The 22,536-nt window shown below is 45.8% G+C and overlaps 1 protein-coding gene across 4 annotated transcripts in view; it reads left to right on the top strand.

Annotated features, from left to right (window-relative positions):
- Positions 1–9,638: 9,638 nt before the first annotated feature.
- The window catches only part of ULK1 (unc-51 like autophagy activating kinase 1), an 83,065-nt gene continuing 70,167 nt past the window's right edge, over positions 9,639–22,536 (top strand). For 3 of the 4 annotated variants that reach the window (XM_083373224.1, XM_083373223.1, XM_083373226.1), the window contains exons 1-5: positions 9,639–10,096; positions 10,657–10,728; positions 11,160–11,256; positions 12,622–12,714; positions 12,808–12,849. In XM_083373224.1, coding sequence (XP_083229350.1) covers positions 11,167–11,256; positions 12,622–12,714; positions 12,808–12,849 — 225 coding nt within the window. In that variant the 5' untranslated portion in view covers positions 9,639–10,096; positions 10,657–10,728; positions 11,160–11,166. Of the gene's footprint in view, positions 10,097–10,656; positions 10,729–11,159; positions 11,257–12,621; positions 12,715–12,807; positions 12,850–18,007; positions 18,325–22,536 lie in introns of those variants that run through there. The other variant, XM_083373225.1, reaches the window with a different exon arrangement.

Below are 22,536 nucleotides of genomic sequence, written 5' to 3'. Positions count from 1 at the left end.
GCCCAGATGGGACTCAACCAGTCAAAAGACATTTGGAGAGAATGTCAAGGATTATGGCAAGCATGAAGTGGTGAAATAACCAACAGAAGAGAATATTTGTAGCTCAGGGTTGAAATGTGGAATCCTTGGTGCTCTCTGAACCGGGTGGTTTTCTACTAGCCCTGATGATGTTCCCTAGTTGGGTAATGTAACATCTGGAAGAAAACCACCAAGCTTAGAAAAGCCCCAAGAACTCCACAGCAAGGAGGTGAGTTCTCCTGATGGACATGATCTCATCCTTACTCTATGGAAAAAATTGTTTCCTTTCCTGTGTGACGCAGCTGAGCTTCACACGGGTGTCCTCCCCGGTCACACGGAAGTAACGTGATCTTACCGAGACACTTTTACTAATCAAGTTGCGCGACTCTTGCAGATCCCGAGACAGGCCAGGGAAAGGGTGAGTGACGTCATACACCTTGGATGGAGAACAGATCTTGGGTTGCCGCCAACTTCATAGGGCGTGACAGAGAAGACTGGCATCTGCCTGGGATCTTCTGGATGGCCCCAGATGAGAAAAAGAAAATATGAAGTTTGAAATACAATCCTTAAATTGTTCGCTTCTGGCAGAGCAGTCAATGGCTGTGTTGACATGACCTTGTTTCAAGCCATACAAAACAGGTTGAGCTACCCTGGAATAATTACAAGGTAGTGCAAACACAAAGTAGGGAGATAATTTTCCAAGACATTTAGAGCTTCTCTCTCTCATTCTCTATGATGGCCAGTTTTCAGCTCTGCTGCTCATACTTCCTTGTAGAATTGACTGGTGGTCTTGAGCTGGTCTTGGTGGATCCAAGGGTTAGATCTGATCTGGATTTAGTTGTGGGACCAACAGGCCAGGACAGTAGACCGGTGCGTCAAAGTACATCCTGGAGGGTCACTCAAATCGCTTCTGTCTTGCTCCTCTGAAGCTAAGGAAGCTTCATGGCTGTTTGGGCTGGTGGTGACACCCATAGCTGAGTTCATTTTGGTGTTGATGATAGAGCCGGATGTGAGACCTCGCATCCTGGATCTGGGGGTCTAAGGGAGATCCCTATAACCGTGTGAAAAGAGGCTGGTAAATGTGAGGTCCATCCTTTCAGAAGCAGTCTTTGGGACGTCCAATCAACTCAAGGCAGAATATTTTGATGAATCAATTTCGACTGGAGTCTCTTTTGTGCCCTAATTAAATTTTATATATTATTTAATAGTGGATATGGAGATAATATGCTGAAATTGTTTTCCTTCCACCCTTTCTCCTTTCTTTCTTCCCTCCCTTTCCTTTTTTCCTTCCTTCCACCATTTTCTTTCCTCCCTTTCTCCCTCCCTCCTTCCCTTCCTTCCACCATCCCTCCCTCTCTCCCTTCCCTCCTTCCTCTCTCCCTCCCCTCCCCTTCCTTCCTCCCTCCCTCTCTCCCTTTTTCTCTCCCTTCCCTCTTTCTTTCTTTTTCTTTCTTTCTTTCTTTCTTTCTTTCTTTCTTTCTTTCTTTCTTTCTTTCTTTCTTTCTTTCTTTCTTTCTTTCTCTTTCTTTTCTTTCTTTCTTTCTTTCTTTCTTTTTCTTTCTTTTTCTTTCTTTCTTTCTTTCTTTCTTTCTTTCTTTCTTTCTTTCTTTCTTTCTTTCTTTCTTTCTCCCTCCCTCCCTCCCTCCCTCCCTCCCTCCCTCCCTCCCTCCCTCCCTCCCCCCTCCCCCCTATGGTTTCTTATTACTGTACTTGTTTTTTCTTGTTCCTTACTTTTCTTTCTAGCTTGTTATTTGTACTTTGGGGGGAAATCAGGGATTTTTTGTGCATTTTCAGATTTGCTAGGAAATTGTTACCTTTTCCTTCCTAATGAAATGTCCCTTTCAAAGTGGATACAGCATTAGGGCAGCAGAGCAAAGCTCAACCTCTGATCGTGCTATAAGTGAATTTCCAGGGGGAAATGGAAAATTACCGGCTTCAGTTGCAATTCTGGTGCAGTGTATGTAGGGCATTTGCACACACGTACATATGCACAGAAGTCTAAAATTGGAATATTTAAGCCTCCGATGGCACTCCCTACACCTATTATGCGCAGATGTGTGATGTGGCTCCTTCCCGCTACCAGCTTTATATTGTCTGCAACTGCAGGTGGCTACGGCTAGAGGCCTACCCTAGTTGTGATGCACAATTTTGGAACGACCACTAGGTGGCAGCCACATGCAAGCACGCTGTCTCTCTGCTGCCTTCTAGAGGTCATCTAAATTTCTGCAACCCAGATTTGGTTCTCCTGCCTATGACCATGCCCCCCACACATACTTATGAGCCCCAGCATGGGTGATCTCACATCACAACATCTCTTGTGAGTGATGTAACCAAGAACCCAGCGCAACCAAAAACGCTGTGCTCCACATCTTGTTTTGCCTATGAGCAACCGAAGTGTGAACACACAACACTCAGATGGACTTGCAATGCTACTCGAGGTCACCAGATTGGGAAGGCTTCGTTTCCCAGGCCGGGGCCAATTCATTAATTTAATGACATAATTAGTCCACAAGGATTCTTTGTGAATCAGCTGAGAACTTTTCCTACCTCATCACTGGAGCTGAACATCTACATGTTCTCTCTTGATTTTCGACAGCAGGATTCTTGTGACTGACCAGCTGCTGAAGACTAGCATTATTATTAATACTAATACTATTTATTTTGGCCCTTGTTTACTTTTGTCGAAAGATCAAACTGGTAGATGACTCACTCCGTTGCTGGAATCAAACTGACTCACTGGAGGAACGTCAGATCTAAAAAGTCAGTTACTTCAACCAATTATTTCCAGAAATTCAGCTTCCAAAGGTGTGCTATGAAGTATGAGTTCAAAACACCCAGATGGTTGGGAGGGCAGTATTCAAAGAGCAAATAGGAAAAGCTTTAAATCATGTGGGTTTTTTTTCAACCTCGGCAACTTTGAAGATATGTGGACTTCAACTCCCAGGATTCAAGCTGGCTGAGGATTTCTGGGAGTTGAAGTCCACACATCTTAAAACGGGGAAGGCTGAAAAACATTGCTTTAAAGGCTCAGTTCCTTCTGCCAAAAAAAGCCAGCAGGGATTTATCTAAGAAGCTGGCAGAAGTCTGTCCCTCTCCTCTCCTCTTTTCTTTTCTTTATTTTCCCTTCCCTTCTGTTTCTCCTTCTCTTCCCTTCTTCTCTTCATGTCCATGTCCGTCTACATCAGGGGTCTTCAAACTTGGCCCTTTTGTGACTTGTGGACTTCAACTCCCAGAATTCCTCAGCCAGGGTGCCTGGCTGAGGAATTCTGGGAGTTGAAGTCCACAAGTCACAAAAGGGCCAAGTTTGAAGACCCCTGGTCTACATGTAAACAGGTATCCATGTATTCCAGTATTTGAGAGGCTGCACACAAGAAGGAGGGGTGGGGGGCAAGTTATTTTCCAAAGCACCAGAAGGCAAGAGAAGAAACAATGGATGGAAACTAATCAAGCAACCTGGAATTAAGGAGAAACTTCCTGACAGCGAGGACAATTAACCAGTGGAACAGCTTGCCTCCAGAAATTGTGGGCGCTCCATCGCTGGAGGTTTTTAAGAAGAGACTGGACAGTCACCTGTCTGAAGTGGTATAGGTTCTCCTACTTGAGCAGGGGGTTGGACTAGAAGACCTCCAAAGGTCCCTTCCAGCTCTAGTCCGATTCTGACGTCCACCTCTATTTCCATGCTTTGCTATCTGTGTGTGCCTATCATCACACATAGAGAATTGTGCTTGGAGCCCTCAGCATTTCCTGTTTATCTCCTGTTCAACCACTGACTTAGCATCCCAACGGAGACAAGCTCACCCTTAAAAGAGTCTGCCACCTAAAACACCAATCTGGGTTGTTGTTGTAGTAATAATAATAATAATAATAATAATAATAATAATAATAATAATAATAATAATAATTAATAATAATAATGAGAAGGAGAAGGAGAAGGAGAAGAAGTAGTTGGAAGGAACCTTGGAGGTCATCTAGTCCAACCCCCTGCTCAGGCAGGAAACCCTATACCACTTCAGACAAATGGCTGTCCAGTCTCTTCTTAAAAACTTCCAGTGTTGGAGCATTCACCACCTCTGGAGGCAGGTTGTTCCACTGGTTAATTGTTCTGTCAGGAAGTTTCTCCTTAGTTCTAGGTTGCTTCTCTCCTTGACTAGTTTCCATCCGTTGCTTCTTGTCCAGGAAAAAAGCATTGGAATATCAAACAGCCAAGGAAAGGCACCAGATAGGAGAGTTGGAGAAAGAAGATAGTAGGGCTTCTATGTTTACTCACCTCCATGTGTTCTACGTAGAGTAAACTAGCAGCTTTGGGAGGGGGGGAAAGCTGGATGCAAACTTTTCTCTTGGGTCTACCGGTGAGGAATCCGTGTTCTTTTCAGAGTGGGAAAGTTTTGCGTCTGAACAAAATGAAACCTCTCAATGCGGCTTTCTGCGGGCTGTGCAAAACAGCCGATTGATATAGTAGGAAGCAGCTGCTGGAGGTGAACCAAGTGGGCATCTTCTGAGCTTCGCTCCTCGCAGCAGCTCACGTCCTGTTCCTATCCAACCCGTGTCACTTTTGGCTGTTGTTACAGCCTCCCAAATATTTGTCAGAAAGTGATCTAACCCAGACGCCAAGTGGATGTGCAGATGCAGCAAGCTGTGGGAGAATCAGTAAACCATGGTCAGGTTTAGTTAAGAACGTGGGTCTTGCTGACTGGAAAATCTGGGAGCAGTCGTCAAAGAACATCTGGTGAGCTCCAGGTAAGGCCGGAGTGACCACAGGAATTAGCCTAACGAAGGGAAGGATTACTCAACAACCCTGGTTCAACTTTTTGACGTCTACCCTTCCCAGACTCCAGTGGAATTCTCCCAAACTCACGCACAGCCCAGTATGCTTCTGCAGCCAGGACATTGTCCCTGACATCACTAATACATTATATAACCAAGCAACTGCTTAGCAAAATGAGCCTAATCTTGATAATTAAGCAGTGATGCATCCAATACTTTCAAAGCAACAAGGGTGACAAGAGTTACCACCTCTTTTATTCAAAAATCAGGATTATTTAGGCCAATGGTTTCATGAAGCCGAGTGGAAATTGCACAGGTAGGTTAAATACTTTACTTTGTCCAATGCACAAAGTAAAAAGAACCACATACTTTATCAAAATAATAATCATCTCCTTCTCTTTTTCTTTCTTTCTTTCTTTCTTTCTTTCTTTCTTTCTTTCTTTCTTTCTTTCTTTCTTCTTCTTCTTCTTCTTCTTCTTCTTCTTCTTTCTTCTTCTTCTTCTTCTTCTTCTTCTTCTTCTTCTTCTTCTTCTTCTTCTTCTTCTTCTTCTTCTTCTTCTTCTTCTTCTTCTTCTTCTATCTATATTTGACCAATAGTTTTGTGTGGATAGTCACACCAGAAAACAAGAGGTCCTCTTGTTAGGGTTGACTTCAATAAGATCTAAAGACAACCAAGATCAGAACCCAGGACTGGATGACTCATAACCTTCTTGGCAGATGACCATGAATTGGTAACATTCTGTTCTTCCTGGCACGTATCTTGCATCTGACTATTGATAGAGGATGGAGTAGTGTAGACTACAAACTTCCACCTGTAGATTATTCTAGGGAATATCCAAGTATATACAACTCCCATCCAGCACATTGGCTTATAGTCATCGGAGACGGAAAGATGCAGATTGGAAGAAGGGACCATACGATGGGTTTGCTTCTCTGATTCAAGGTTACAGAGATGCAGCCTTCTCTTGGGACGCTATGAGAAACGTTGAGGGATCCGTAGGGGATGAAAGATGATTCAGGCTGGAATAATAATTATTTTACACGCTCAAGTGTGCATCTATCTTGGTAATCAGCTTTTGAAAAAAGAACTGGAACGAAAGTTGGCCACAAACGGAAGAAGATGGGGCAGTGGGATTTGGCTGTTAGAAAAGAGAATACAAGTTGAGAATCCATGGATCATTTTCATTTATTTAATAAAATAAAATAAAAAATAAATCCGGGAAATCGTTCCTTCCTTCCTTCCTTCCTTCCTTCCTTCCTCTCATTTTCCTTCCTTCCTCCTTCCCTCCCTCCCTTATTTTCCTTCCTTCCTTCCCTCCCTCCCTCATTTTCCTTCCTTCCTTCCTCCCCTCTCCCTCCCATTTTCCTTCCTTCCTCTCATTTTCCTTCCTTCCTCCTTCCCTCCCTCATTTTCCTTCCTTCCTTCCTTCCTACCCTCTCCCTCCCATTTTCCTTCCTTCCTCTCATTTTCCTTCCTTCCTCCTTCCCTCCCTCATTTTCCTTCCTTCCTTCCTTCCTACCCTCTCCCTCCCATTTTCCTTCCTTCCTTCCTTCCTCTCATTTTCCTTCCTCCTTCCCTCCCTCCCTTATTTTCCTTCCTTCCTTCCTCCCCTCTCCCTCCCCTCTCCCTTCCTTCCTTCCCCCCCTCTCCCTCCCATTTTCCTTCCTTCCTCCTTCCCTCCCTCCCTTATTTTCCTTCCTTCCTTCCCTCTCATTTTCCTTCCTTCTTTCCTCCCCTCTCCCTCCCATTTTCCTTCCTTCCTCTCATTTTCCTTCCTTCCTCCTTCCCTCCCTTATTTCCATTCCTTCCTGCCCTCTCTCCCTCCCATTTTCCTCCCTCCCTCCCTCCCTTTCCTCCCTCCAGAGACAACACACACACACACACACACACACACACACACACACACACACACACCTGGTTTGTAAAAGACTTCTCAGCCCACAGAAGGAGGGGAGGCGTGGGAAGCACTTCGGAAGGGGAGAAATGCTTTCAGATTTGCCAGCCTCTGTCAATGAAAGCTCGCCAGAAGAGCAAAGCTCCTTCTCCTACTTGCGCTTCTTGTCTGGCCTACCTCAAAGGGCCGAATCGTATTTTATCCCTTCTTTGCAGTTACCTGCAATTATCCATGGAAACATGGGGATCAAACCCCGAGCCGCCTGCAAAGAGGCTGGGAATTAACACTTCCCCACCACCACCTCAGATGAAAGCACCCTGCATGCTTTCCATCCAATGCTGCCCCCCCCCCCCCAGCTGACAATTGCCTCTTTTTATTTGCCTACGAAAACCGTGTCTTGGCTTTGTTTGTTTGTAAACGGCGCTTCGCCTGCCAGGGATGGGAGGCCACAAGGAAAGAGTAGGCGAGACGGGCACTTCAAAGATGGGAGGAGGGCGGGACTCTGCCTTCGGGGGAAGTATAAACAAATCCCGATTTCCTATCAGAATAAGACCAGTAGCAGTTATTGGAACACAATCCGCCTCCTAGGTGTTTGGGTAAATAATTAGAGCAGATTACGGCACCAGCGGGAGCTGTACGGGAATGGCTGCATTAATAACAGCAGAGCAGGAGGACTAGAAAATAATAGGGATTATAGCCATAAAAATAAGACTAATCTTTTAAAACAATATCACAACATTCCCATCCTAAGAATGGGGGATGTGCGGTAGATGCTCAGTGTTGGGAGGCAGCGAAATGTTGGGCTGTTTATAAGCAGGCTCTTGGAAGGATACGGTGAATATTTTAAGTGAGTTGTCTCCTCCATTATTATATTATATTACTATATTACTACTGCTAAGCTTGTAAGCCACCCTGAGTCTTCAGAGAAGGGCGGCATATAAATGGAATTAAAATAAATAAAATAAAAATATTATTATAGGCACGCGGTGGCTCAGTGGGTTAGGACGCTGAGCTTGTCGATCAGAAGGTCGGCAGTTTGGCGGGTCGAATCCCGAGTGCCGCGTGACAGAGTGAGCGCCTGTTACTCGTCCCAGCTTCTGCCAACCTAGCAGTTCGAAAGCACGTAAAAATGCAAGTAGAAAAATAGGGACCACTACGGTGGGAAGGTAACAGCGTTCCGTGCGCCTTTGGCGTCTAGTCATGCCGGCCACATGACCACGGAGACATCCTCGGACAAGCGCTGGCTCTCTTCGGCTTTGAAACGGAGATGAGCACCGGCCCCTAGTGTCGGAAACGACTAGCACGCATGTGCGGGGGAACCTTTACCTTATTATATGGGGAGGAAAAAAAAATCTCCGTTATTATGAAAAAAACCTCTTCTCCTTTTCTTTCCCCATCTGCCCCGAGATTGTGAAAAATACTTTCTTCTCTTCCTCTCCTTCTTTTTCCTCTTTCTTCTTTTCCTTCTCTTCTCCTTTTCCTCTTCCTTCTCTCCTTCTCCTCCTTTTCTTCTCTCCCTTCTCCTGTTTTCTCCTCCTTGTCCTCTTTTCCTTCTTCCTCTTCCTTCTTCTCCTCCTTTTCTTCCTTTCTTCTTCTCTCCTTTTTCCTTCGTTTCCTTCTGCTCCTTCCTTTCTTCCTCCACATTCTCCACCTCCGTCTCTTCTTCTTCTCTCCTTTTCTTCCTCTTCCTTCTTCTCTCTTCTTTCTCCTTCATTTCCTCCTCCTTCCCTTCTTCCTCTCCCTCCTCCTCCTCTGCCTCTTCTCCTTCTCTCTTCTTCCTCTTCCTTCTTCTTCTCTCCCTTCTTTCCCCTTCATTTCCTCCTCCTTCCCCTTCCTCCTCTTCCTCCTCCCTCCCCCTCCCAGCGAGAACCCTTTTTTTTTTCCAATCTGGCCTCAGCAGCCCACCACGCCTGGAGCGAACCCCCCCCCAAAAAATCCTTGCACACGAGGGCCATCTTGAACTTGCCGGCCTGGACTGAGGGACTGGGATTTTAGATCTTAAATTTTAAAAACTTTAAATTTTAGTATGTGTTTATTGTTCAGGGCTATTTTGATTGAATCTCATTTTAATTTTTATACATCACGTGTTGTTTATAGTTTGTTTGTTTTTGTTTGTTTGTTTGTTTCGATTTATATACCGCCCTTTTCCCGAGGGACTCAGGGCGGTTTACAGGGCAAACTAAAACAGTGCAATGTAGAAATTAAAATAAAATTAAACGTGTGTGGATATGTTGCCCTGTACACCGCCCGGAGTCCTTTTGGAGAGGGGCGGTCTATAAATCCAAATAAATAAATAAAATAAAATAAAATAAATAATAAAATAAAATAAAATAAAATAAAATAAAATAAAATAATAAAATAAAATAATAAAATAAAATACAATACAATACAATACAATAAAATAAAATAAATAATAAAATAAAATAATAAAATAAAATAAAATAATAAAATAAAATAATAAAATAAAATAAAATAATAAAATAAAATAAAATAATAAAATAAAATAAAATAAAACAATACAATACAATACAATAATAAAATAATAAAATAAAATAAAATAATAAAATAATAAAATAAAATAAAATAAAATAATAAAATAAAATAAAATAAAATAAAATAATAAAATAAAATAAAAAAATAAAAAAATAAAATAAAATAAAATAATAAAATAAAATAAAATAAAAAAATAAAAAAATAAAATAAAATAAAATAAAATAAAATAATAAAATACAATAATACAATACAATACAATACAATACAATACAATACAATACAATACAATACAATACAATACAATACAATAAATAAATCTTCAAGTGGCAGGCAGTTCCACCGCCCCCACCCACCCACCCACCCACCCACCCCGCCTTGGTCTCTCTCTCTCCCTCCCTCCCTCTGTCTCCCACCCACCCTTAAGAGGAGACCCCCTCCTCCAGTTCGCAGCCTTTCTCTGCCCCCCTCCCCAGCCTCTCCTCCCGGGCTGGCGGGCGCCTGACTCACTGGCGGCGGCGGCGCCTTTAAAAGGCCGCCCTGGCCGCCTCCCCGGCTGCTTCGGGAGGCTGGACCGGCGGGCGGGCTGGCTGGCTGGCAGGCGGCCCTGGGCTCGGCGGCGCCTGCGCTGCCCTTGCGAGCGAGCGAGCGAGCGAGCGGACGAGCCAGCGACTCCTCCAGCCCAGCGGAGCCCAGCGGAGCCCGGCAGCCGCGCAGCCCAGCTGGGGGAGTCGCCTTCGCTCGCCTGGCCTTGGACGACCCCCCCTCGCCGCTTCTTTGGGGGGCCGGACGCCCCTCGCTGCTTCCCTCCCTCCCTCCCTCCCTCCGCCCCCGGCGCGCATCTGGCCAGCGGTGGCGCGGCCGGCGAGGGCGCCGCGGGGGTCGCCGAGCCTCGCCCGGCATCGGCCCGAAAGGCGAGGGCGCTTAAGGTGGATTGGGGGGGGGGAGCTCTGGAGGAGGGGGCTGGGGGAGGGGAGAGGGGGGAGAGTTTCCCCAAAACCCCCCCTTTTCCTTTTTTTAAGGGGGGTGGGTGGGTTGGGGACTTTAATAAAGTGGTCTTTTTCCTCCCCTCCCCCCCTTTTGGGGATCCTGAAGGTGGCTTGGCTTGGGGAGGGGGGCCAGATATTTCCCAACCCCCTTTTCCTTTGGGGGGCGGACTTTATTAAAGTGATCTCCACCCCCCCTCCTCCTTTGGGGGATCCCGAAGGTAGCTTGGCTCTTATTTAAAGAGGCTGGGGGAGGGGGGAGATATTTCCCAACCCCCTTTTCCTTTTTTGGGGGGGGGTGGACTTTAATAAAGTGGTCTTTTTCCTTCCCCCCTCCCCTTTGGGGGATCCTGAAGGTAGCTTGGCTCTTCTTTAAAGAGGCTGGGGGAGGGGGGAGATATTTCCCAACCCCCTTTCCTTTTGCGGGGGGGGGGGTTGGTGGTGGAAAAACTTTAATAAAAGTGGTTTCTTTTGTTCCCCCCCCCCTTCCTGGGGATCTGAAGGTGGCCTTGGCGACGGATCGGAGCGGCTCCTGGGGGCGATGAGCGCCTCGCGTCCGCCTGGGGGCGTTTAAGGTGGGGAGCAAATCAGCGGTGACCTGGGGGGGCATGATTGGCTTGGTTTAGGGGTCCCCCAGCACTTATTTCCCCACCCCACAGGCATTAATGGGGGGGAAGTCCCCGATCTCTTTCCAACCAAGAGTAGAGGACCATATGGGAATTAAACACCCCTCCCCACACACACACACCTGGATCGACAGGAGAGAAACTTTACTTTTTCAAGTTTCTAGTTCCTGGTGAGTTTGATCCCAAGGGGAGGGAGAAGAGCAGCTTGGAAAACCGACTCCTGTTTTTCTCGCCTCCTCCCTCCCCCCCTTTCTGGGAAAGAAATATTTTGGCTATCAAAAAGCTTGGGTTTGCTTTCCTCTCCCCCTCCCCCAATTTCTTTCCAATTTTGTATTTATTTTTAAAAAAAACTTATTTATTTTTTGTCACCCCGCCTTCAGAAACGACATGGAAGCGGTTGGAAAATTTGAATTCAGCAGGAAAGATCTGATCGGGCATGGAGCTTTTGCGGTGGTCTTTAAAGGCAGGCACAAAGAGGTAAAAGTTTTGTTTTGTTTTAAATTTTCTGGCCTCCTTTTCAAAAAAAAAAAAAAGGGGGGGGAAGGATTTTTAGATGACCTTTCCGTCGAGATAAGCGCAGATGTTCTCAATTCTGTCTGGAAATGTCAATATCAGATTAGACAGCGAAAAAGGAGTAATTCGACCATTGATTCAATCAACTTGGTCCCTGCAGCAAGCAAAAGACAAGTTAATACTTCAAAATCTATGTCGGGAGTGGTAGATAACCTCTTTTTCCCCCCTCCAGCCCCTTCTAAGAAACTCCTCTGACTTTTCCAGCAACCCCCAAATTTCAAATTAATCCACAAGTAGGCCGGGCAAGGAGGTCACGGCGTGCTTCTCTTAAGATCCCCAAGGATCTGTTTAAAAACAGATTTTTTTCTCAAGGAACTTTGCAAAAGGGGCAGCGACTGAATCGCTGGGCTGATGCAATTATGGGAAAGAAATGGAGAATTGACTTAGGCATAGGAAAAAAACCCCCAATCCTTATCTTCCTGGCTTGGCAAGGCTTCCTATCTTAAAGCAGCCACAAAGCAAGGGGGGGGGGCGAAGCCTCTTGTTTTTCCTGGAGGATCTATAAATAAACATATTTGGGGCTTCTATTTAATGGCGGGGTCGCTAAGGGAGACTTAAGAACCTCAAGACAGGGGAACACCTGGATTGCTTTAGGCTGGGAGCAGGGTAAATAAGGCTGCATTTTATGTATTGACAAAATCTAAATGATTTATCTTTGGAGGAGGAGGGAAGGTGATACATAAAGGCAGAGTTTTGTTTTTGGAAGAGGAAGGATCTTGGCAAAGAAAAGAGTTTGCAAAATCAGAATTGCTTCTCTAACAGGGTTGAGCCATTCTTGAAAAAAAGGGAGCATCTCGCAGGCCATAATAATTATTTATTTGGGGGACCCGAAGGGTGAAGCGAGGAGGCGGTTGAAGTGTGTTGCTGGAACTAAGGCCTTATTTAATTTGGAAGCGGTTTTGTGCTGGAGGACATGTTAAGAGGGGAAAGGAATTAAATCGGAGCTGGCAAGTCTGAACTTGTCTTGGCTAAAGACCAAAAAGGAAAAAAAACAACAACCAACATTTCCAGATCAACTTTTACAATTAAATTATGATCAAATTTATCGGCTGCCTATCTCGTGACTCCAAGCAACTCAAAACTACTGACAACGTCGTTTGTGTGCATTTGACCCGGTCTGCGGTGCAAAGTCAGATATTGTAGTTTATAAACCAGGGGGTCGGGGTGGGGTGGGGTGGGGGGTCATTCACTGAGCCTTGTGGGTGTGTTGAAGTGTGTGACTGAAAAAACTCAGGAGCTCCTGTTCACCTTGATATTCCAAACTTTCAGAAACCTGAAGTTGAGGTGGCCATCAAATGCATTAACAAGAAAAACCTGGCCAAGTCCCAAACTCTCTTAGGAAAGGAGATCAAGATCTTGAAGGTAAACTGGGACTGTGGAGAGATCAAACCTTATCGGTCTGAATTACAAGCTGTGTTTGTGGTTAAAACCCCCCTCCCCTCTTTCTCTTTCTAGGAACTGAAACATGATAACATTGTGGCTCTCTACGACTTCCAGGTATTTTTTTTCCTTCTGAATTTAGGTCCAAAGATTTCTGGGCAGAGGGAGAAGGGAAGGGTTGATGGGCCAAGTCAAGGGCGAAGAGGGTGTTGTTTAATTAGTCTTTATAAGGGATGTCAAGGAGGATGGAGATTGGATGAAAACGCCAACTAGATTTACCTCTAACACATGGGGCTGAAATAGTGGACTGTGTATAGAACAGGGGTTGGCAACCTTGGCTCTTTTATGACTCGTGGACTTCAACTCCCAGAATTCCTGAGCCAGCTATGCTGGCTCAGGAATTCTGGGAGTTGAAGTCCACGAGTCATAAAAGAGCCGAGGTTGCCGACCCCTGATATAGAATATTAGAATATAGAATATTCTTTATTGGCCAAGTGTGATTGGACTCCCAAGGAATTGGTCTCCTCCGGTGCATACTCATTGTACATACGAACAACAGAGTAATATAAGAATAGGAGAAGATAGTGGAAAAGATGAGTAGGATAATAGTAATACAGCCCTACTACATGGGTAAATATCCTTAGATATATGGCAGCGCTGTGGGAATTAGATTGATGGTACAAGGGGGAAAAAGCTGTCTCTGGGTCTAGTTGCTTTAGCATGCAATGCCCCCCCCCCCAAAAAAAGGCAATCCTTAAAAGAGGTTTTATGGATTATTATTATTTTGTAATCCTTAAAGAGCTGCAGGTTATTTTTTTTAAAAAAGAAACGTGGTTGGTTTAAGAGCGCATCGCTATAATTTGGGGATCTGCGCCTGTCTGTGTTTGTGTGGCCTTTGTTTAAAATCTTATTGCTGGCATTGTTACCGTTGCTGGTTTAACCCTTCATTCAGTTACATTGTGGTTTAAAACAAAACAACAACAACAACAACAACAAAACACAAAACCAAATTATAAAGTACACAGATGAAGCCGGAAGAGGAAAGGCATTTCCTGTTTTTGTATCTTGTGTTTTGGGTTGTCCCCCCCCCTCCCCCGAGGCTTTTTGTCAAGTAGAATGATGGATTTTGTTCGGTTGCGTTAAAAGGGACCCCCCCCCTGAGTGGATGGGGTTTTTTGAGTGTTGAGCTGTTTTAATCTCTCCTTGTGTGGAAACAACTTTGGCGTGGATGTTGATCTCTCTCTGGCCTGGGCAACCCGCCCTCTTCCTTCAGGAAATATGCAAAAGGCTTGGTGAAGTTTCCCAACCAGAAAATTGACCAACGTTTGTTTGTTTGCCTCTGCAGGGTTGGCAATGCTGTGCAGTTGTGTGTGTGTGTGTGTGTGTGTGTGTGTGTGTGTGTGTGTGTGTCTGCCCTCTGCTTGCTGGTAGAATTGTCTAAAACCTCTTTTGGAACCAGATCACTGGGTCGGCTTCCATCCGGATTAGTCGCCTTTAATTGCGTGGTTGCTTTCCCCAGGCGGGGTTAGGGTGTGCAAGAGCGGGTGGTGTGCAAGAGTCAGGCTGGCTTTTTTTTGCAATTGTGCATCTGAGGCTTGTTTGCTTGTCTGGCCGTCATGTGGTGCCCAGGCCTCCTTGTTTGTTGACATTCTTTTGGCCGCCTCTGGTTGGCCAAGAGCGGCTTTTGCGTCACGCTTTGCAATTCGATGCCTCCGCAACCCTGTGGCGTGACTGTTGCCATGCAAGCAATGCAGGCTGGGAACCGTAGTCTTTGGTGCCTTTTAACGGCAGGGCTTGCTGTGGGCGCCCACGCTTTCTTTCTTTTCTTTCTTTCTTTCTTTCTTTCTTTCTTTCTTTCTTTCTTTCTTTCTTTCTTTCTTTCTTTCTTTCTTTCTTTCTTTCTTTCTTTCTTTCTTTCCTTCCTTCCTTCCTTCCTTCCTTCCTTCCTTCCTTCCTTCCTTCCTTCCTTCCTTCTTTCTTTCTTCTTTCTTTCTTTCTTTCTTTCTTTCTTTCTTTCTTTCTTTCTTTCTTTCTATCCCATTTATATCCTGCCCTTCTCTGAAGACTCAGGGCGGCTTACAATCTAAGAAGCACAAATCAATGTGCTTAGCAGTAGCCTTCGTTCTATGTATATGCCTGCTTATTAGGGCTTTCCCCCCCCCCCAAGCGGCATTATTACAAAGTCAGCTTATTGCCCCCAACAGTCTGGGTCCTTTCCTCACCCCTTCCCTCCCTCCCTCCCTCCCGAATTTGTTCTTGCTTGCTTCAAACTGGGTTGGAGGAAATAAATCCGGAGGGGAAGATCTGAGCTTCCTGTTAGGTTGATCAGTTTGATCACCTTTTTCAGATGAGTTGATCTGGTGACCTTGTAGCAGCCTTTTAGTATTTGAGGGGGTTTGTCACAACAGAGGGGGTTGACGTATTCTCCAAAGCACCTGAGGGCAGGGCGAGAAGTAACAGAGGGAAGCTTATCAGAGATCCAAAATAGAATTAAGGAGAAGTTTCCTGGCAGTCGGACCCATTAACCAGCGGAACAGCTTGCCACCAGAAGTTGTGGGTGCTTCATCGCTGGAGGCTTTTTAAGAAGAAGAGACTGGACAGCCACTTGTCCGGAATGGGATAGGGTCTCCTGCTTGAGCAGAGGGTTGGACTAGAAGACCTCCGAGGTCCCTTCCAACTGTTAGCCTGTATACTACATTCTTTAGTTTTCCCACCCCTGTCCCCAACTTGAAAACGGAGCAGACAAGAATCCAGCCTGTTTCCTGAGAACCCTGGAATTAAAACAGTGTCGTATAAAATACAGGACACAAATGTCGTGTAAGGTGGCCGGCCTGCGTGTTCGATTTCGGTGCTGCAGCGTGCATGAGGAAAGACAACTGTCGGTTCGCCTTTGCGTTGGAAAACAAGACACTGGAATTTGGACACCGGGTTGTGTTTGTCGGTTATTTGATAGGTGTTTATTTAAAGAGGTGGTTCTCCCAACCTTTAACTCAAAAGTGCCCAGAGATTGCATTGCCTTCCGGGTTCACGGTTGAAAAAACATAGCACAAAAGTCAAAAAGAGGAGGGAAAATGTAAGGAGAATTAAGTAGATCTGTATCCTCGCATCTGGAGAAGGAACCGTTTGAGGGTTTAACCAGGTCTGGCTTTGTAAGTGGCTGATGCGCTAAACCAGGGGTCCCCGATCTGTCAGCTGGGGCCCACGAGCGGGCCGTGGGGTGTTTGCAGCTGGGCTGCGGAAATGGCCAGCAAGCACACAGGTGCGTCCTCATTTGTCCGAGTGTGTGCGTTCCATTTGTGTGAATGGCAGGCCCGTGTGCATGCGCACACTTGCTGGCCCTTTGCGTGAACCGTCCCCTCCCCACCACGGATCCACAAAGCTGGAAATGTTGGGGAGCTGTGCTCTAAACCATGACTGTGGTTTTGTCTTACACTGGGCTACATTGAGTGAAGAGGAACTGTCTTGGGCCACATACAAAATGTATAATTAATATGTATAAATAATATATAAATAACTTTATAAGTATGGAGAGCACTTGCCTGTAATATCGCCAAGAGTCAGACACAACTGAGTGGTTAAAACAGCAACGTATAAATAACACAATTTTTTCCTTTATTTTTTTATGATCTTATGGGGCCAACATGTAGCCCGTGGGCCGTAGATTGGACATGCCTGCTCTAGAGGCTTGCACTCCTCATGAGAACTAGTGACTTGAGGGCTTTCCAAGCCCCAGAGCAATACAAAGCATGAGTTTAATCACCCCCAGTTGCAAAAAAAAAAATAATTCAGGGATTTGAACTTCCAGGTGGAGTATTTTTAGGACCCCCGAAAAGCAGAACCTTTTGGAATTGTGTGTCTTGGTCTGTATCCTTTTATATGGTCCCTACAAAGTCATAACAGGGATTTTTGCAGTGAAACAATAATGTTGTGTACATGGTTGCAGCCGCTGAACTAGGGAAGATTGTTGTGGGGACCTAACCAGTAGTTCACACATCATCTTGCTGATTGAGCTTGGTGTGGTTTCCAAATCCAGCTATAATGGCTTGTAGATTGTGGTTTATGGGTAAGGAGAATGTATGGAGAAGCCACGGCTTAGCCAGGGGATCCAGTCAACCAGAAGTGAGTTTGCTTGATGGGCCTGTTTGTATAAATGGAACCAAACGGGGTTTGTATGCATCCAGTTGCAGCAAACAGGAATTATCGTCTGGAACACAGATTCAGCTTTACGCATTTTTTTAAAAAAATAAATAAATAAAATTCTCTTCCTGAGGCTGGTCCTCAGCTTCTTCACTCCAGTTTCTTGAATTGAAAAAAAAGGAACAACTTATTTTAGCCCAACCGTCAGGTTTTCAGAAGAAGACACAGCAGAGGGTATAGAGTTTTGCTAACTTTTAAGGTCAGGTCCGCCTTGCAATTTCACTTCAAGCAACCCCTCTGCTAATGAGAAAAAGATCAACCAGCCTGGGGGAATCTTGGTTTACAATCTGGAGCATTTAAAAAGAGCTTTAAATTCCTCCCCACCCTCCAGCCTGGGGGGGTGGGTGGGGGGAGGAGATGCTTTGTTACCTCATTCTTGCTTGCCTGCAACTTACCTGGTTCCTGATGGACCTTCTCATCAGAAGGCCAGATAAATCTCTCAGCTTGCCCAATTTCTCATTTTAACTGGTTTTTGATCTGAAGATGTCCTCAAGAGGAGCTCCAATCTGGAAATAAGAAGGAATTTCCTGACAGTGGGAATTAAGAAGCTGTGGGACGGCTTGAGTTGGGGGTGCTTCGTCACTGGCTGTTTTCAAGGGAAAAAATTGGACTAGCATTTGTCTGGAATGGTTTGAGGATTTCTGATTGGACAGGGGTTGGACTAGGTGACCTCCAGTGTCCCTTCCAACCCTACGATTCTATGTCCCTCTGCTTGCATTTTCTCAAAGCAGGCCTGGCCTGAATGTTGGGAACTAGCCAGCATCCCCTTCACACATCGGCCACTGCATCGCCTTGCTGATCTCACGGTGTGGTTTCTCAATCCAGCAATTGTGGCTTGTAGACCGTGGTTTATGGATAAGGGCAATGGATGGACCTTTGGTACTTCAGCCTTGCTTGCTTGTAGCTACGTGGGACCTTCTGATCAAAAACCCAGATCAGTCGTCTCTCAACATGCCCAATTTCCCATTTGAATTGGTTTTTGGTCCAAAGACGACGTCAGAGGGAGGGAGCGCCAGTCTGGAAATAAGAAGGAATTTCCTTAGAGTGAATCCACTTGATTCCCGGAGTTTCTGGGTGCGCTCCATCGCTGGAGGTTTTCAAGAAAAGATTGGACAACCCTTTGTCCAGGATGGTGTGCGGGCTCCTGATTGGGCAGGGAGGTTGGACTAGATGACCTTCGAGATCCCTTCCAATCCTACGATTCCACGTCCCTCTGCTTGCATTTCCTCAAAACAGGCCTTGCCTCAAATCTCCAGAGATTTCTGCAAACAGCTTTTCTTTTTTTCTTTTTAAAGGAGGATTGTTTTAGCGTGGGGAAAAAAACAACCTCTTTTTTTACCTTCTTAAGAAGCCACAGACTTAAGAAGAACTGATTTTGGAATTGAACAAAAAAAGGTTGAGTTGGATTTTGTGTTTGTTTGTTTTTTTGGGTTTTTTTTTTAAAGTAAGTCTTGAGGGACCGCTTCCTAAGTGCAGTTACAAAATCTAGGTCGTGTTGAAACCAGGATGGGGTGAGCTAATCTCCTTCGTTAGCCCATGGTGTTTTTTTTTCACTGGCCAAAGATTGAATGGGTGCCAAATCGGATTAGAAGATGAGATCGCAAAGGAAGTTGGGCCGAAGCAGGGCCCTGAAACTGGGGGTTGCATGTAGCTATAAAGCCACAGTGGGCTACATCTAGCCAAGTTTATTTTCTGTCGGTCCCGTGGAAGTGTTTAGTAGCCTCTCTTCCAAGCTATGTTGAAGTTGGCTCCCTTCCTTCCTTCCTTCCTTCCTTCCTTCCTTCCTTCCTTCCTTCCTTCCTTCCTTCTTTCCTTCCTTCCTTCTTTCCTTCCTTCCTTCTTTCCTTCCTTCCTTCCTTCCTTCTTTCCTTCCTTCCTTCCTTCCTTCCTTCTTTCCTTCTTTCCTTCCTTCCTTCTTTCCTTCCTTCCTTCCTTCCTTCCTTCTTTCCTTCCTTCCTTCCTTCTTTCCTTCCTTCCTTCTTTCCTTCCTTCCTTCCTTCCTTCCTTCCTTCCTTCCTTCCTTCCTTCCTTCCTTCTTTCCTTCTTCTACTTTCCTCCTCATTTCTCTGTCCTACCTTCCTTCCCTTCCTCCCTCCCTCCCTTTCCATCTCCTTCCTTTGTTCCTCCCTCCCTCCCTCCCTCCCTCCCTCCCTCCCTCCCTTCCTTTTTCTATCTCCTTTCCTCATTTCTCTGTCCCACCTTCCTTCCCTCCCTCCCTCCCTTTCCATCTTCTTCCTTTGTTCCTCCCTCCCTCCCTTCCTTTTTCTATCTCCTTTCCTCATTTCTCTGTCCCATCTTTCTTCATCCCTCCCTCATTTTTTCATTCCTTTTTCTGTCCTTCTTTCCTCCATTCTTCTCATTTCCCCCCTCCCTCCTTCCTCCCTTCCCTCCCTCGCCCATGAAACTCTGAGCGTGTCTCTCAAAGCTGTCTCTAAAAGGTGACCCACTTAAAACTTTACTTATGTATTATTGAAAACTATTAATGGGCCTTCATTGCTCAAAATCCCAAGGATGTACTTACTCTCTGCTGCATGGAGTATTTTTAGAACTTATTCTTGCCGCTTGCTCTAAAAGGTTTTGTGCTACAGCTATGGATTTTTGAGGGTTGAAGGGAAGGAAGCATAAAAGCAGCTATGTTAGTTTGGAGCAAGTCAGTGTATTTTCAATTAGATTTTTATCCCACCTCTATGATTTGTAGAAATAACTCAAAGCAGCAAACATACGTAATAGTCTTTCCTCCTCCAATGTAATAGTCTTTCCTCCTCCAATTTGCCCCGTGAGGTGGGGTTTGGCTGGCTTGCATGCCTAAGGCAGGACTATATAACTCATCGTCTGCTTGTCCCAAGGCACCCAGTTGTCTCCTGGTGATTGTCCCAAAGCCACCCAGCCGACTTTGATGCCTAAGCCAGGACTATAACTCCACCATCTCCTTCTCTGAAGTCACCCAGTTGGCCTTTGTGTCTGAGGTGGGACTACAACTGTTTGTCTCCTGGTGATTGTGCCAAAGAGTCCCAGTTGGCCTTTGTGTCTGAGGTGGGACTACAACTGTTTGTCTCCTGGTGATTGTGCCAAAGAGTCCCAGTTGGCCTTTGTGTCTGAGGTGGGACTAGAACTGTTTGTCTCCTGGTGATTGTGCCAAAGAGTCCCAGTTGGCCTTTGTGTCTGAGGTGGGACTACAACTGTTTGTCTCCTGGTGATTGTGCCAAAGAGTCCCAGTTGGCCTTTGTGTCTGAGGTGGGACTAGAACTGTTTGTCTCCTGGTGATTGTGCCAAAGAGTCCCAGTTGGCCTTTGTGTCTGAGGTGGGACTAGAACTGTTTGTCTCCTGGTGATTGTGCCAAAGAGTCCCAGTTGGCCTTTGTGTCTGAGGTGGGACTAGAACTGTTTGTCTCCTGGTGATTGTGCCAAAGAGTCCCAGTTGGCCTTTGTGCCTGAGGTGGGACTAGAACTGTTTGTCTCCTGGTGATTGTGCCAAAGAGTCCCAGTTGGCCTTTGTGTCTAAGGTGGGACTAGAACTGACATATCTCCTGATTTCTAGACCAGCATCTTAACCCAAACTGGCTGACATGCCTATGCATGGATTTATGGTGGTGTTTTAACTTGAGGTGTCTTCCTAAATCGTGGCTTGTGTAAACGTGGTTTGTTAAGAGTGCCAAGAACTGGTTGTCCATGGCATTAAGCTGTAACCCAGGCTTTGTCTTCTAGCTAGACCAGAGCCCAACCAAGGAAATCCTGGGTCTTAGCTAGGAACCTGAACGTTATCGGGCATAATGCGGTTTGCTTATTTGTGAATGATTATTTATTGCCTGGAATTTGTTGCAAACGGCAGCGTGATTTGCAAAAGCAGTAAATATCTCCGCTGCTCGAGCAGGTGTGATAGTTAGCACAACAGGTTTGCAGGCTTCTTAGCTGAAGTAAAAGCTAGAGCGAAAACAATGTAAGACGCCAATTTTCAGTGACTTGAGCTCAGGACTACGCAAAATGGACTCCTTCCTAGAAAGGTTACAAAATCTTCAGATGCTAGCAGCTTCCAACCCAAATCACCCCACGAGGGTGGCACAAGGTCACGATTTAGCCAGGTGAGTGGGTGAGGCCGTTTTGTTATTCTAAAAAAAAAAAACAGTGACAACTTGCTAACTCAGCCGTCATTCCTTTGCTCCATCTTTTCCTACGCACGGCACCTGATTGTGTACACGAGCCACAACATTGGCAGCAGCGATTACTCATAGGGCCCGGAGGGTGACTTCACTGCTATTTCTCAAGAACAATTGAACCTCAGCGCGGAGTTTCTTGAAGAGAAAGGGCGGAGCGTGACATTACTCGCGTAGCTTCTATTTGGGAAAATACAGGTAGTCCTTAACAGCAACTCGTTTAGTGACCGAAGATACAACAGGACTGGGAAAAAAAAAAGCAACTTACAAACGGTTTTTTTTCCCCACCTTCCACGACGGTGAGGCAGGCGCCTCAGGGTCCCATGATCAAAATTGGAAACTGGCATGTACTTCCGACAGTTGCAGTGCCCCAGGGTCACGTGATGTGATCCCCTTTTTGCGACCTTCGGACGAGCGAAATCAAAACGGGGAAGCCGGATTCAATTAACAACCTGTGTGGCTAACTGAACAACTGAAAGGGATTCACTGAACAATCGAGGCAAGAAAGGTCACAAAAATGGGACAAAAGTCACTTAACGGTTCTCTCTCTCTCTCTCTCTCTCTCTCTCTCTCTCTCTCTCTCTCTCTCTCTCTCTCCCTCGCCCCCTCTCTCTCTCCCTCCCTCCCTCCCTCCCTCCCTCTCTCTCTCTCTCTCTCTCCCTCCCTCCCTCCCTCCCTCCCTCCCTCTCTCTCTCTCCCTCCCTCCCTCCCTCTCTCTCTCTCTCTCTCTCCCTCCCTCCCTCTCTCTCTCCCTCCCTCCCTCCCTCTCTCTCTCTCTCCCTCCCTCCCTCCCTCCCTCTCTCTCTCTCTCTCTCTCTCTCTCTCTCTCCCTCTCCCTCTCTGGCTTAACCCCAGAAATTTTGGGCTCAAATGTGGCCGTACGTTGAGGGCTACCTGTATTCCTTTTCTTCCAAAAATGGCTTCTGGAGAAGCCTTGCATCTGAAGCAGGGCCTAAGTAGTAAAGGGTAGGTGGGTGTTGGCTCTCGGGATAAAGATTCAGGCCTGAAACTTCCCCCCACCAAAAAAAAAGCAAGTCAGGAATCTGGAATGGAGAATCGGTGACTCTGGCCTCCTCTGATAAAAGATTCAGATTAGCATGGCAGGTGACATTCAGCTCTTTGGCTCTGAAGCCGTTGTAAATCATATTGGATGACATAATGATGGTTTAGGGTTGTAAACCATGATTGATGGCTGAAGCTCTTACGTGAGTGTGGCCTGTTGGGTTTGATTCAGCCCCAAGCTGGCAGGAATAGCCAACGCTCCAAACGACGGGCTTCTCAGATACAGAAGGATCTTGACGGATTTGAACACGGGGCGCTGTCTAACAAAATGAAATTCAGTGGCGAAAAAAGGAAAGTTCTACATTTAGGCCAGAAAAAAACCAATGTACAGGTATGGTATAGGGGGTACCTTGCTCAATAGTAGCAACTGTGAGAGGGATCTCAGAGTCCTAGTG

The sequence above is a fragment of the Vipera ursinii genome, assembly GCF_947247035.1.
Source record: "Vipera ursinii genome assembly, chromosome: 14".
In the NCBI taxonomy this organism is placed as follows: domain Eukaryota; kingdom Metazoa; phylum Chordata; class Lepidosauria; order Squamata; family Viperidae; genus Vipera; species Vipera ursinii.
Note: the sequence above shows the minus strand (reverse complement) of the source record. Positions and strands in the feature narration are given on the sequence as shown.